Source organism: Electrophorus electricus, chromosome 1 (genome assembly GCF_041902795.1).
Source record: "Electrophorus electricus isolate QZ-2024a chromosome 1, ASM4190279v1, whole genome shotgun sequence".
NCBI lineage: Eukaryota > Metazoa > Chordata > Actinopteri > Gymnotiformes > Gymnotidae > Electrophorus > Electrophorus electricus.
In genome coordinates, this window is record NC_137497.1 from 15,029,063 (window position 1) to 15,046,220 (window position 17,158).

Below are 17,158 nucleotides of genomic sequence, written 5' to 3' on the forward strand. Positions count from 1 at the left end.
AGCTGATGTGAGAGATTTGCAAGACCCTTTATTGAGACCACAGCCAGATAGTCTGTAAAAGAGTAGATACAGTAAATAATGTAGTTCAGTCAGAGGATGATGAATTAAAAGATCTGAACTGTTAATAAAAATTTAAAGAAGAGCTTGAAAGGTCTGGAACACACTGATACATTTTCAGATTTTTAATTTTACAAACACAGCAACATTTCAACATTACTGTGTCTTCATCAAAGACAAAATGGACAAAGACATGACAAATAACATTCATTAGCAACCTAAGACAGGTGACCAAATAATGGATGGTTGGTTCATAAGTCAGTTAATGGCAGTTACCCTAATCAGAGTCCAAATATCAAAATTTCCCATCCCTAACACCATAACAGGAAACAGAACAACACAGATCTCATTCAATGTTTCACAAATACAAATACACTAACATACAAACAGAAAATATTGTTGGAAGACACGCAGAGTAGTGATTATGGAAGAATAAACACTGCAGTAGTGATTATGGAGGTATAAACACTGCAGTATTGATTATAGAGGGATAAACACTGCAGTAGTGATTATGGAGAAATAAACACTGCAGTAGTGATTGGACAGAATGCAGAGAGCAGAATCTTTTAATAGTGGTTACATTCCTGTGCTCACACTATGAGTCACTGATCATGAAACATTCTCCTCTGCCGTTGCTTTTCCCAGTGAGGTCCTGAGTTCTGTCTTTGTGGTGCACAGAGAATCCCGGAGTCTTAATAGCTGAGTCAGGGACCCCATCAGTCAGTCAGGTGTGTGTGACTCAGACCCCATCAGTCAGTCAGGTGTATGTGTGACTCAGACCCCATCAGTCAGTTAAGTGTGTGTGAGACAACTATCTCATGTCTGCTGTTGACATGAAATGTGTCCCTGGAGTTTGTCCTTCATGGACTGTATGTGTGCAGTAAAATACTGGTGAAAAGAGGACCATTCACATGTTGTTTCAGCTGGATCAGAACTTCGACTCACAATATCGCTACTTCACACAAATAATTTATTCACTAAAATCAACCATTTACATCAACACACACAACAAAAAAACTAAACAAGTCAGCAGACCTGTGGAGCTACAGTGAGAGTGGACACAGCCGACACTACAGCAGACCTGTGGGGCTACAGTGAGAGTGGACACAGCTGACACTACAGCAGACCTGTGGGGCTACAGTGAGAGTGCACACAGCTGACACTACAGCAGACCTGTGGGGCTACAGTGAGAGTGGACACAGCTGACATTACAGCAGACCTGTGGGGCTACAGTGAGAGTGGACACAGCTGACATTACAGCAGACCTTTGGGGCTACAGTGAGAATGGACACAGCAGACACTTCAGCAGAGCTGTGGAGCTACAGTGAGAGTGGACACAGCTGACACTACAGCAGATCTGTGGAGCTACAGTGAGATTCTTTCAGTGGAGTTCTTTCCTCCAGCACGGCTATCAGTTCAGCTCACCTCAACATGTGTTGAACACATGGTATAAATCATAATGAGAATGGGGTCTCCCACCCAAAAACACAATGGAATCATGTGTGATTGTAAAATACATTTTGCTAAATTTCTGCTCTCAGGTGACCAAAAATGCAGCTTGTGGACAAAATGCCAAAGCGCCTAGTTGAAGCAGCATTGTAATAAATACACCTGTACATGTGGACAAGGACTCATTTGTGTCTTCTCTTTACAATGTTATGTTTCTCTTCTAGACTTGAATATCTGCTCATGCATGACAGATGTAACTCTTTGTCTCCACAGTGTGGTCATTTAATGAAATGCAGTGAGGTTTCAATAGAAAGCTATATTTAGAAATATTTAAAGAAGAGAACTTTATAATATAAAAGTGTAAATTTCCTTGCATTGCCTTGCCTGGCAATGTTTGTTTAATACTGTACTATAAGGGAGTTGACACTGACCAGATAAATGCCTCTTTATTTACATTCAAAAATAGTCACAGAAACTCACCTGAGAATCTCCAGTTTACAGTGTGAACTCTCCAGTCCAGCACAGAGCTGCTCCACTCCTGAATTCTGCAGGTCATTATTATTCATCTCCAGCTCTCTCAGTGAGTTTTCTGTTTTTAGAGCTGATGTGAGAGATTTGCAAGACCCTTTATTGAGACCACAGCCAGATAGTCTGTAAAAGAGTAATTACAGTAAATCATGTAGTTCAGTCAGAGGATGATGAATTAAAAGATCTGAACTGCTAATAAAAATTTAAAGAAGGGCTTGAAAGGTCTGGAACACACCGATACATTTTCAGCCTTTTAATTTTACAAACACAGTAACATTTCAACACTACTGTGTCTTCATCAAAGACAAAATGGAAAAAGACATGACAAATAACATTCATTAGCAACCTAAGACAGATGAACAAATAATGGATGGTTGGTTCATAAGTCAGTGAATGGCAGTTACCATAATCAGAGTCCAAATATCAAAATATCCCACCCCTAACACCATAACAGGAAACAGAACAACATAGATCTCATTCAATGTTTCACAAATACAAATACACTAATATACAAGCAGAAAATATTGTTGGAAGATATGCAGAGTAGTGATTATGGAGGAATAAACACTGCAGTAGTGATTATGGAGGAATAAACACTGCAGTAATGATTATGGAGGAATAAACACTGCAGTATTGATAATGTTGGGATGAACATTGCAGTAGTGATTATGGAGGAATAAACACCACAGTATTCATTATGGTGGAATAATCACTGTATTGTTTATCATGGAGAAATAAACACTGCAGCAGTGATTATGGAGGAATGAACACTGCAGTAGAGATTATGGAGGAATAAACACTGCAGTATTGATTATGTTGGAATGAACATCGCAATAGTGATTTTAGAGGAATAATCACTGTAGTATTTATTATGGAGGAATAAACACTGCAATAGTAATTATGTAGAAATAAACACTGCAGTAGTGACTATGGAGTAATGAATACTGTAGTATTGATTATGAAGGAATTAATATTGCGGTAGTGATTATGGAGGAATAAACACCACTGTATTGATTATGGTGGAATATTCACTGTAGTATTTATTATGGAGAAATAAACACTGCAGGAGTGATTATGGAATAATGAACACTGCAGTATTGATTATGGAGGAATGAACATTGCAGTAGTGAATAATAGTGTATGAGCACTGCAGTAGTAATGATGGTAGGATGAACACTGCAATAGTGATTATGGAGGAATGAACACTGCAGTATTGATTGGACAGAATGCAGACAGCATAATCTTTTACTAGTGTTTACATTCCTTTGCTCACAGTATGAGTCATTGATCATGAAACATTCTCCTCTGCCTTTGCTTTTCCCAGTGAGGTCCTGAGTTCTGTCTGTGTGGTGCACCGAGAATCCTGGAGACTTAATAGCTGTGTGAGGGTCCCCATCAGTCCGTCAGGTGTGTGTGAGGCAGACCCCATCAGTCAATCAGTTGTGTGTGAGGCAGACCCCATCACTTAGTCAGGTGTGTGTGACTCAGACCCCATCAGTCAGTCAGGCTGCTCTATCTCTTCCTCACTCTTTCACACACACACACACACACACACACACACACACACACACACACACACACTACTTCTGTCTCTCTCTCACAGACAAAAATAGATCTGCCTCTTTCTCTCTGTCTCTCTCTATTTCAGACACACACACACACACACACACACACACAAATAATAGTTCTGTCTCTCTCTATTTCTCACATGCACACAGACACACACACACACACACACACACACACACACACACACACACACAGATAATAGTTCTCTCTGTCTCTCTCTCGCACAAACACACACACAGATAATAGTTCTCTCTCTCTACCACACACAGATAATAGTTCTGTCTGTCTCTCTCTCTCTCATACACACACACACACTAACACACACTCATTATATTTCTCTCTCTCTCACACACATACAAACAGAATTTCTCTCTCTCTCTCTCTCTCACACACACACACACACACACACACACACACACACACACACACACACACACACACACACTTCACTCCTTCTCTCCTCCTATTCTCCTGATTACTGTGTCTTGTGTGTCTTTCTTTCTCTCTGGTAATTAAGTCCACAGGTTCACTCGTCCAGTGCTGAACATTGTTCCTCACTACTGTGTTCAGATGTCCTGAGTTTACTGTCAGCTGTCTGCTCAGTTTCTCTCTCTGCTGACTCCACGTCTTCTACCATCACTGTTCTATTTTTGTTTGATGTCTCTGGCTTGATGAAAAAATTAGCAGCCAACATTCACTCCTAAGTCAAGCTAGTATGACGTTAGCGTGAGGTATCTAGGTGTAGTAACCAACATTATACTGTAACTTGGCAAGCTTAAGGTTACTAATATTAGCCAGCTACATGTTTCATAAAAACACATGTGGAGAGAGATCACAGGTTTATCTTAAGGAATAACCAATAAACCTTTCAGGTCTATTGAATGAATATTAACTTGTTGCGTTCTTTCCTCCAGCACGGCTGTCAGTTCAGCTCACCTCAACATGTGTTGAACACACCGTGTAAATCACAATGAGAACAGGGTCTCCCACCCAAAAACGCAAGGGAATCATGTGTGATTGTAAAAGTGTCCTGTAATGTATCCAGAACCTCAATGGTTCAGCTTTAAATGTTTTAATTAAGATTTTAAGGGCTTTTATTTGCAGAGAGATTAGAATGACTGATGTTTACATTGTTTCCATACATAAACTACATAAAATCACTCAGTGAAAATCTTACATTAGAACACTTCATTTTACAACACTGTTGTTGGAGTTTCTGAATATATTCATCCTGTAAGACATTTTGCTAAATTTCTGCACTCAGGTGAACAAAAATGCAGCTTGTGGACAAAATGCCAAAGTGCCTAGTTGAAGCAGCATTGTAATAAACACACCTGTACATGTGGACAAGGACTCATCTGTGTCTTCTCTTTACAATGTTATATTTCTCTTCTAGACTTGAATATCTGCTCATGCATCACAAATGTAACTTTTTGTCTCCACAGTGTGTTCATTTAATGAAATGCAGTGAGGTTTCAACAGAAAACTATATTTAGAAATATTTAACAAAGAGAACTTTATAATAAGTGTAAATTTCCTTGCATTGCCTTGCCTGGCAATGTTTGTTTAATACTGTACTATAAGGGAGTTGACACTGACCTTTTTAAATTGGCTCTTTATTTACATTCAAAAATAGTCACAGAAACTCACCTGAGAATCTCCAGTTTACAGTGTGAACTCTTCAGTCCAGCACAGAGCTGCTCCACTCCTGAATTCTGCAGGTCATTATTATTCATCTCCAGCTCTCTCAGTGAGTTTTCTGTTTGTAGAACTGTTGTGAGAGATTTGCAAGACCCTTCAGTGAGACCACAGCCAGATAGTCTGTAAAAGAGTAAATACAGTAAATAATGTAGTTCAGTCAGAGGATGATGAATTAAAAGATCTGAACTACTAACAAAAATTTTAAGAAGAGTTTGAAAGGTCTGGAACACACTGATACATTTTCAGCCTTTTAATTTTACAAACACAGCAACATTTAACACTACTGTGTCTTCATCAAAGACAAAATGGAAAAAGACATGACAAATAACATTCATTAGCAACCTAAGACAGATGAACAAATAATGGATGGTTGGTTCATAAGTCAGTGAATGGCAGTTACCATAATCAGAGTCCAAATATCAAAATATCCCACCCCTAACACCATAACAGGAAACAGAACAACACAGATCTCATTCAATGTTTCACAAATACAAACACATTAATATACAAACAGAAAATATTGTTGGCAGACATGCAGAGTAGTGATTATGGAGTAATAAACACTGCAGTTTTGACTATGGAATAATGAACACTGCAGTTTTGTTTATGGAGGAATGAACATTGCAGTAGTGAATATTAGTGTATGAACACTGCAGTACTAATGATGGTGGGATGAACACTGCAGTACTAATGATGGTGTGATGAACACTGCAGTAGTGATTATGGAGGAATGGACAGAATGCAGAGAGCAGAATCTTTTACTAGTGTTTACATTCCTGTGCTCACACTATGAGTCACTGATCATGAAACATTCTCCTCTGCCTTTGCATTTCCCAGTGAGGTCCCGAGTTCTGTCTGCGTGGTGCACCGAGAATCCTGGAGGCTTAATAGCTGAGTCAGGGACCGCATCAGTCAGTCAGGAGTGTGAGGCAGACCCCATCAGTCAGTCAGGAGTGTGAGGCAGACCCCATCAGTCAGTCAGGTATGTGTGAGGCAGATCCCATCAGTCAGTCAGGTGTGTGAGAGGTAGACCCCAGTCAGTCAGTCAGTCAGTCAGTCAGGCTGCTCTATCTCTTCCTCGCTCTCTTTCACACACACACACACACACACACACACACACACACACACACACACACACACACACACACATAATACTTTGGTCTCTCACAATACTTTCTGTCTCTCTCTCTCGTACACACACACACACACACACACACACACACACACACACACACACACAAAACCTCTGACTGTCTCTCTCTCACACACAAAATAGATCTGTTTGAATCTTTCTCTCTCTTTCTCTCTGATGCACACACACACCTAATAGTTCTGTCTCTCTCTCTCTCTCTCTCTCTCTCTCTCTCTCTCTCACACACACACGATACTTCTGTCTTTCTCTCTCTCACACACACAAAATAGATCTTTCTGTCTCCCTCTCTCTCTCTGTCTCATACACACACACAGACACACACAGAGATAATAGTTCTGTCTGTCTCTCTCTCTCCCTCTCTCTCTCTCTCACACACACACACACACACACACACACACACACACACACACACACACACACACACACACACACACACACTCACTCACACACAGATAAGAAAAAGTATTGTCATGTTTAACTATCAAGTTTAACTGGAACACTTTCTTAGAAGTAAAGGGGTTTTAAAATGTGATAAACCTTTGTAAATTAGTAAAGAGTTAAAAAAAAACAACAACAACAACTCAACTTTCAAGTAAGAAACAAGAGAACAACAATTTTGATGAAATTTCTCAACAACACAAGAAACCATCTAAAGACACAGCAGCTAACAGGAGTAGAACAGTAGCATCTTGCAGCTAAGGACAAAACTAAGGATAAAGCTAAGGAAGTCGGGGAAAATTACATGAAACATAAAAGGATAATTTACATTTACATTTATATACAGAATACAGTGAACAAAACCACCATCACCAGTCTCCGGTTATATACAGAATACAGTGAACAAAACCACCATCACCAGTCTCCTGTTATATACAGAATACAGTGAACCAAACCACCATCACCAGTCTCCTGTTATATACAGAATACAGTGAACAAAACCACCATCACCAGTCTGCTGCTATATACAGAATACAGTGAACAAAACCACCATCACCAGTCTCCTGTTATATACAGAATACAGTGAACCAAACCACCATCACCAGTCTCCTGTTATATACAGAATACAGTGAACAAAACCACCATCACCAGTCTGCTGCTATATACAGAATACAGTGAACAAAACCACCATCACCAGTCTGCTGCTATATACAGAATACAGTGAAGCCTGGCACAGGGCTCTCTGTGCCATAACAAGCCACACATAAAAAGGGGCATATGTAATAGAAGACAGATAGTTATTGAAGATGAAGATGAGGATAACACCATCCTAACTGTGAACATTTATCACAACGGCACCATTATGTTTCAAGGCAGTGAGGCCTCTGCTCTGTTCAGGAAAACTTTACCTTTATCAGAGCAGCAGCAGAGACTGAGAGAGTAACTTAGGAGGAGGAGACTAGTAGCCACGTAGCCCAGGGTTCAGGGGAGGGACACGAAAACACCTCACAGACCAGCACAACACAGGCCAGACCAGCACAACACAGACAAATGGAGATCACGGTATTCCAGCAAAGAGAAAGTCTTTCTCTCCAGGAAGCTGAGACAATAGAATTCAAACATCTGAGAGGAGAAGTGTTGGAGCTCCAGAAGGACAGAGAGGCTCTCAGGAGGGAGCTCAGTGCAGTCAGAGAGAAAGTACAGCTCAGGGACAGTACCATGATCACCCTGAAGGAGGAGCTACAGAGACTAAAAGAGAAGAACTACAGTTCAGGGACAGTTCCATGATCACCCTGAAGGAGGAGCTACAGAGACTAAAAGAGAGGAACTACAGCTCAGGGACAGTACCATGATTACCCTGAAGGAGGAGCTACACAGACTAAAAGAGATGAGCTACAGCTCAGGGACAGTATCATGATTACCCTGAAGGAGGAGCTACAGAGACTAAAAGAGAAGAACTACAGCTCAGGGACAGTAGCATGATCACCCTGAAGGAGGAGCTACAGAGTCTAAAAGCCAACCAGCAGACCTCTGATTCTGCACAGCAACACTAAATCAACTCTGAACCACAGACTGCCACACTGAGCCCCGTCCGGTCCATCCACAATCAGTCAGATAAAAAACCTAATATTCCTCCAGATGCAGGCATAGTCATTTTAATTGATTTTAATGGAAAATTCTTAAATGAGGAACAGCTTTTCCGAGGATCTAAAGTTGCAAAAGTTTGGTGTTCCCGAACCAGCAATGCCCTGCAGCTTCTTACACATGCCATCTCAGGTAATCCAAGCCACCCCATTATTTAGAATGACTTGAGGGGAAAGCAAGAGAGTAGCAGAGTAAGAAGAGTAGCACAGACCTCCACAGAGACCTTCCCTCCTCCAAAGTCACCATCTCTACCATCCTGCCCAGTAGAGACTTCCATCCAGCTACAATCCACAAGATAAATGCAGAGATCTCCTGTGGATGTGCACTGTTGGCTAATGTGCACCTGACACATCACTCCAACCTCAACATCCACAGCCTTCATGACCACGTCCACCTGCACAAGGACACTGTGAGCATCTCTGCCAGCTGCCCAGCAAGCCATCCACAGTAAAGTACACCTGCCATCAACACCCACCCCCAAAACACAGCCCAAACAGCAGACCTACGCCTCTGTAGTACAAACTCCACCCTCCACAAACACTACAGAGATGGAGAGATCACACAGATACTCAACCTCATATGTCAAGGTCACAATTCATTAATGAAGAAATAGATAAATAGATAAATGAATTAATAAATAAAAAGACAAATAAATAAATATCACTGTTTATAGGTTAGTCATTACACCATTTTAATATGTATGTTTATATACATGAATTGTACATATTTGTACATATAATTTCAACATATTCCTTCACTTTTACAGGTTTATCTCACTTTGAACCTGTTTGTATTTGTGTTTTTCCTTTCATACTTCATTTAAATAATGAAACCATTATCTGTCTCTCTATGGAACATTCAAGGCATAAAATCATCCATGTTTGGGTACAAAAGTATAAACACTGAATTCACAAATAACACAAAGATAAAGACATTATAAATCTCCATGAAACCTGATGTAAATCTGATGTAAATCTGATTCGGTGACTCACTGTCCTTTAAACTACAAGGAAATCCTCCTCATTGCTGTTACACTCCCTGACATTAAAAGAGAGGGAGATTCAGATGGAATCACTATCTGGTAGAAATCAGAACTGTCAAAAATCATAATTCCTCTGAAATTAGAAAAATCACTGAAATACAAATTATATCACTTCAAAAACAAAACTACATCACCCACTGGAACACACAAAGCCAAGTACAAAGTAAAATGCAGTATTAACTGGCTATGAAACAGAACATTGTAGCAGACAACCTGCTCAAAGTGACTGATATTAAACACAGAACCACGTTGAGAAAGTCCAGACTCAGTTAACACAGCCTGGCGGTCCAGACCAGCCAATATAAGACATCAGTGTAACAAAGACACTCTAGAGACAGAGCTACACTTTCTCAATGAATGTGAAACATTCAACCAAATACATCAAATATACTTTACAAAATTTGAGATGGTCCACCCCAACTATAAGTATTGATGGTCCACCCCAACTTTAAGTATCTATGGAACACTGACAAACAGGTCAGTGTGTTAGGAAGGATGAAGTGTTCTGCACTCTCACTGAATGTGAAACTATATATATATATATATATATATATATATATATATATATATATATATATATATATATATATATATATATATATATATGCACACTGGACTATATACTATTAGGCTGTAGGTATCTCATTAGCTAGCAGTACTATTAACAACATCCTCCTTATTCTGTATCAAACGGATTCAAATACATATGGAGGAATCAACATTAGCCATGGTGGCTAATCCCTGATTACTATGTTATTATCCACATAATCTTCCAGAAGGTTTAATTGAAGTGACTAATGGCTGAAGATACACCATTTACTCATAAGACTTTTATCTAAACATTTATTTAGCTAAACTAAAGCTACCAAATAACTAGAATCACAGATAGTTATACTAAATGTTTATGGGGAACTAGATGCCAATTCTTTTAATAGGCAAATCAAATTCTCAGAGAATTAATCAACTTTTCGATCTACCTGACACAAAATATTGGATGTGAACACAAATACACCCTGCCCCCCCCCCACACAGAGCATGATATGATAGGGTGTCTGCAGGCACCCCCAATTCAGATGTAAGACTTTTTAATACAACTTCCAATGTAATTTAAAATCAAATTTGCAGTGAGGATGTACAAAAATGAAATCAGTTTGAATAAATCATAAATAAATATTATGTTTAAATACTGTCATTGAGTAACAGATGCTTCCAGATTAATTTTGAAGAGAGACATAAGAACACTGAATAATAAGTGGAAAAGAAATTGACAAAAAATCTGACAGAAAAAAAATATATATAGTTAACTTGGGCACTTTCTACAAACAATTCTTGCTAGTGAGAGCAGAGTTAGTGAATGGTTACTTCCCTGTAATGTTCATATGTAGCTAGCTAGATAAAGCTGGAGCTAATAAACTGATTTCTGAGAGGACTGCAGACCATATACAAAAATATGTAGAAAGTTACACATTTATAAATTGAGTGAAACATTTTGAGATGAACAGTGTCAGATGAATCAGTCTGACTAGAATTTCCTGTGGAGATCCAACAGCGGTTGCTAGTCACCTGGACTTAGTTTTGGTAACATTGATTAGCTAGCTAGTGTGGTTCCTAGATTTTTCCCACATTCTAATAAATTTATGAAGTACACTTTAAATAGAAAATAAAGATGGAGACTCAAAAATTAATGGAAGAGAATAGCTGGTCCAGTATTTATTACATTACATACAAATGTGGCATAGTCCGGAGAATATCTAACAATCACACACAACATCTCCATACATTATTCAGTATATGCACCAACCATCACTGGACATACATGCACAAAGAACACCAACCATCAGAGGATATACACACACAGAGCACCACCCATCACTATACAAACATAAATTCAAAGAGGACAATTTAGAATATCCAATCAACCTAACTTCTGTGTTTATGGACTGTGAGAGGAAACCAGAGATCCTGAAGGAAACCTGCACAGATAAGGACTGGAACCCAAGACCCTAGTGCTGAGAGAAACTTCACTGAGGGAGGGACTCAAACCCAAGACCCTAATGCTGATGGGCAAATGAACTGACCACCAAGCCACCATACTGCCTGACTAACAGCATAACAATAACAACATAACAATATAACAATAATAAAGATGATAAGAATAATAATAATTCTTCTCTTCTTCTTCTCCTTATTATTATTATTATTATTATTATTATTATTTCTTTATTTTTTACTACTAGTTGTGTAAACCTGATCATGCAGTAAAACGTAACTCTTTGTGGCCACAGTGTGGTCATTTAATGAAATGCAGCTAGTTTCACCAGAAATGTTTTGTCTCGATCTATATATCTTTGTCCCGCAGTACCTTATTTTAACTCTGTTAACGTTGCACTACAAGGCAGTTTTGTAATTTCTTTAAAGAAGAGGAGAATCACATTTGATAAATTGTGCACCATAATGGTTCCATTTAAGAATAAATTAACAGAAACTCACCTGAGAATCTCCAATTTACAGTGTGAACTCTTCAGTCCAGCACAGAGCTGCTCCACTCCTGAATTCTGCAGGTCATTATTATTCATCTCCAGCTCTCTCAATGTATTTTCTGTTTGTAGAACTGTTGTGAGAGATTTGCAAGACCCTTCAGTGAGATTACAGCCAGATAGTCTGCAAAGAAATACATAGAGTACAAAATGCAGTTCAATCAGAGGATCTACAGACAACACAAAAGGAGTTTATGATAATGAAAAGATATTACTAATTGTGTGTGTGTGTGTGTGTGTGTGTGTGTGTGTGTGTATGTGTGCACATGCACAAAATATGAGACACAGGTCATGAATGAAGTCCATGTATTTCTCTCCAAACAGAATGGTGCTACTTGATGGAAGAGCTGTCATGATGGTGATGCCATTTCCTGTTTTTGAAATTCCTTCATATGAATAACAGTTTAGGCATTCCAATCTTTACTATTGTCCTATTGTTTATTCATTTTCTGTAACTGCATACAATTCTGATATTAACAATGTCTACAAGTCACAGGAGACTACTCGACCATTCAAAACTTGTGGATGCAGACAACTAACCAAAGCTAAGTGTCTACTAGCTATCTAGTATTTGTATTTCACCATGACTTCAGTCATTTGTTGCTTGTGTTGAGTGCAGCATGTTTAGATTAATCATTAGTGATAAATGTATCTATGAGAAGTACAGATTAATCATTAGTGAATTATCTACACTTCTCACAGTTACATTTATCATTAATCATTAGTGATAAACATCACAGGAGACTCTCAGCTTCAGTATGTAAACTACAGAGCTCTGGTTATACAAAAATAAGGTAATAAAATGTGTTGGGGTAAAGGCCAATCGTTATTCTGTATTTTCATGAGGTGATCTGTGATATAATTATAATAGGCTTTAAAGCTCTCTGTAGCATGTGCAGAGAGGTGCAAGACTGTCTGAAAGCATGAATAATGTTTCTGGGGTATCTTAAGGTCAGAGACCTTTTGGGACTCTAAGTGCAGAACTGAGGCTCTGATACAGGTGGTTTCAAGGCTTCTGTACAAGTCTAAGGCAGATTACTCTGAACTGTTCCCAGGAGAAATAACTTCATTAGTGTTGAAAAAGATCTCTGTTTTTAAAAGACTTGAAAGCCTCTTTGAGAGTTCTGTGGCTAAGTAAGGTTCATTATCTTACCACAAGGGCAGAGTAATACTGACCTGCCACATCATCTTGCAGATGTTTGGTGGTGTGAGTTGAGATCATTTTTGTTTAAAAAAAATCTTCCAATGGGATATAATGGTGTCAAGTTTAACTTGCATAATGATGAATCTCAATTTGCATATATTGAATACTGTATGTTTGAACATAGTGGTGGAGATGTCAAACACTTGTATGTAAAGAAGGTGGGGTGATTACATAATCAATTCTGAAAACTGTATAAAAATATGTGTTGTGTGTGACTGTTTTGACATATTCTGGACTATGCCTCGTTTTTAACATTGAGCTCAGAATAAAGATGGGACCGGCTATTCTCTTCAAATGGACCCGCACCGTCAGCAGTAGGGTTATCAGCACCAGCTGATAGACGACCCAGAGCTGCGTTGTTCTGTGAGCAGGGTCTGAATCCACACATGTGCACCGTTATAGGTAAGCAGAAGTCCTGTTTGAAACATTCTGCATAGGTGGTATTAAGACCTTGTCCACAGAGTTTTGTAGTAGGTCTTGGGCGTCTTAAAAGTGCAGACTGAGAATTGACTGAGAGTGTCCATAGAGTGAGAATTGAATGATAAAATATAAAAATAGCAAAAATGAGTAATAGTTAGAAAACCAGCCAGTGAAAATGAAAATGATTTCATAAAAATCTTTCTGTAAACGGAAAATGGTGAGAAAAAAAGTGCTGAAGAGATAAACGTTAAATGTTGTATGTTCCAGTTGTTTTTGTTTACATGTGGCCACAATGAGTGAAGTAAAGAAAATGTGCAGAGAAGAAAAAGAATAAAGAAGAAGATGGAATAAAAGAAAGAATAAAAGAGAAGAAAGAGAATAAAAGAGAAGAAAGAATAATAGTAGAGCTAAAACAGCACTAAGAGATAAATGTTCAATGTTTTGTCTGTAAAAACGGTTTGTCTTGATGTGCCTATCGCGAGTTAATTGATTACCAACAATAACGTACAAATATACGACATACCAGCACAACAGTTTTTTTTCAGGTTATAATTAAGATTATTGTGGTATGGTTGTACAGGACGGAGGTCACTCATTTTAATCACTAAAGGAAGTGAATGGATACGCAGACAGATCTGTTTAAACGTGATTAATATCATCTAATTATAAAATGCATACACGCAAAATATATTAATGAGGTTTTAGTAATAAATACAATAAAGTAACGGATGGAGGTACAGTATATAAAACCGGTGACAGTTACAGCAGTAGAGAGTGTACATATTACAGACACATTAAAATTGTAGCAGTAGGAGAAGGTGGGATTAAAGTATTACAGGATAAGAATATAAACAATGTGAGTGGCGATTAATAGAATTTTGGAATAGTGTAAATTTTTAATTTACTCAAATAAGTTATGGTTAAGTCAACATATTAATAATTCATGGAATTCAGCAAAGCAAATTAGAAAATAATCATATGGATAGCGATTTGTTAAGTGAGATGCAGGGAGCATGAACACATTTTTGACTTGAGAAAATATATAGAAACTCTGCAGGTGTGGAGTGTTGGCAGTGGCTAGAGTCAATAAATCTTAAATTGTATCAGCTGACTGTTTTAATTTAGATGAAGCTGAGGCTGCATTTCCTCATCTTAGCTTAAGGGAAAGAGTAAGGAGGATTTGGAAAAGAATCTGTTGGCTGAAGTGCTTAATTTATTGTTGTCTAGCCAAGTGCCTGGAAGAGCAACAGTTGGATTGGAGCACTTACTGTGGAAATCGTTTGAACCACTAACATTGATTATGGGAGGCAGCGAAAAGGGTTAAAGATTTTTGTAATGACAGACATGAGGAACAGATGATTATGGCCTTCAGTAGGTCAGAAACTCCACCACACATTCTGCTCTGCTGTGTACTGTATCTCTGTTACTGCTGCTCTGTTGTGTGCTGTGTACTGTCTCTCTGTTACTGCCGCGTGCTGTGTACTGTCTCTCTGTTACTGCCGCGTGCTGTGTGCTGTCTCTCTGTTACTGCTGCTCTGCTGTGTTCTGTGTGTTGTCTCTCTGTTACTGCTGCTCTGTTGTGTGCTGTGTACTGTCTCTCTGTTACTGCTGCTCTGCTGTGTTCAATGTTATGCTTGGGTTATTTGATATGTTTGGTTCGTGTTGTTCATTGCGTTATCTTTTGCAATCTTGGTTAGCCTGGTTCTTTACATTGATAATTCTCTACCTGGTTAGTGTTTCTTTATGCTTTATCTAATAATAATTCTTCTGTACTTCAGCAATTCCTCACCTCATTTCAGGCTAAACTTTACTACTACATGGTGTTTGGACTGATAAATAAACTTGTACTGGGTAAGTAAATATTAAACTTTACTACAACATGGTGACTGGAATGATAAATAGACTTGTACTTGGTGAAATAAATTCAAAATTTTTACCACTGGTGTGTTGTTTGCAGTGTTTTTTGTTTCACTTTAAGCTACATGTGCTGCTAGCCTGTTACTAGAGTTTATTTGTCTGATACATTTAGTTTTTTCACAATGAAGAACTCCAGACACCTGCCCCATCTCACCTGCCCCATCTCACCTGTCCCATCTCACCTGTCTTATCTCACCTGTCCCATCTCACCTGTCCCATCTCACCTGTCTTATCTCACCTGTCTCGTAAATTCTTTGATCTCATAACCTACAGTAAATTTAATTACATGCTCAGTTTCTTGTCCCACTCTAGTGTGGTGACTTCAACACACACAGTGTTGTTCCCTCATCTCTGTTCCCTGAAAAAGGAAAGCTGAAAAAGATGCAGCAGCCAGTTTACACACAGCTACTCTATCAGAACCACAGACCCCTGGGTTACTGCACTGGGTGCAGGGGAAGGGGAGGAGGTTAAGAAAGGACAGAGCACCACCCTTCACTGGACATACATACCGAGCACCAACCATCACTGGACATACATACATACACACAGAGCACCAACCATCACTGGACATACATACATACATACAGAGCACCAACCATCACTGGACATACATACATACATACATACATACATACATACATACATACATACATATAGAGCACCAACCATCACTGGACATACATACACACAGAGCACCAACCATCACTGGACATACATACACACACAGAGCACCAACCATCACTGGACATACATACACACACAGAGCACCAACCATCACTGGACATACATACATACATACATACATACATACATACATAAAGAGCACCAACCATCACTGGACATACATACATACATACAGAGCACCAACCATCACTGGACATACATACATACATACAGAGCACCAACCATCACTGGACATACATACATACATACAGAGCACCAACCATCACTGGACATACATACATACATACAGAGCACCAACCATCACTGGACATACATACACACAGAGCACCAACCATCACTGGACATACATACATACATAAAGAGCACCAAACATCACTGGACATACATACACACACAGAGCACCAACCATCACTGGACATACATACATATATAAAGAGCACCAAACATCACTGGACATACATACACACACAGAGCACCAACCATCACTGGACATACACACACACACAGAGCACCAACCATCACTGGACATACATACATACACACAGAGCACCAACCATCACTGGACATACATACATACATACAGAGCACCAACCATCACTGGACATACATACATACATACATACATACATACATACATACAGAGCACCAACCATCACTGGACATACATACACACAGAGCACCAACCATCACTGGACATACATACATACATACAGAGCACCAACCATCACTGGACATACATACATACATACAGAGCACCAACCATCACTGGACATACATACATACATACATACAGAGCACCAACCATCACTAGACAT

At 38.9% G+C, this 17,158-nt stretch overlaps 1 protein-coding gene across 1 annotated transcript in view; it reads right to left on the reverse strand.

Annotated features, from left to right (window-relative positions):
* Nucleotides 1–5,249: 5,249 nt before the first annotated feature.
* LOC145652027 (NACHT, LRR and PYD domains-containing protein 3-like) overlaps nt 5,250–17,158 on the reverse strand; it is a 51,587-nt gene continuing 39,678 nt past the window's right edge. The window contains exons 12-13 of the mRNA XM_081701138.1: nt 12,072–12,242; nt 5,250–5,424 (exon numbers count right to left, since the gene is read on the reverse strand). Of these exons, the coding sequence (XP_081557264.1) occupies nt 5,250–5,424; nt 12,072–12,242 (346 nt within the window). The remainder of the gene's footprint in view (nt 5,425–12,071; nt 12,243–17,158) is intronic.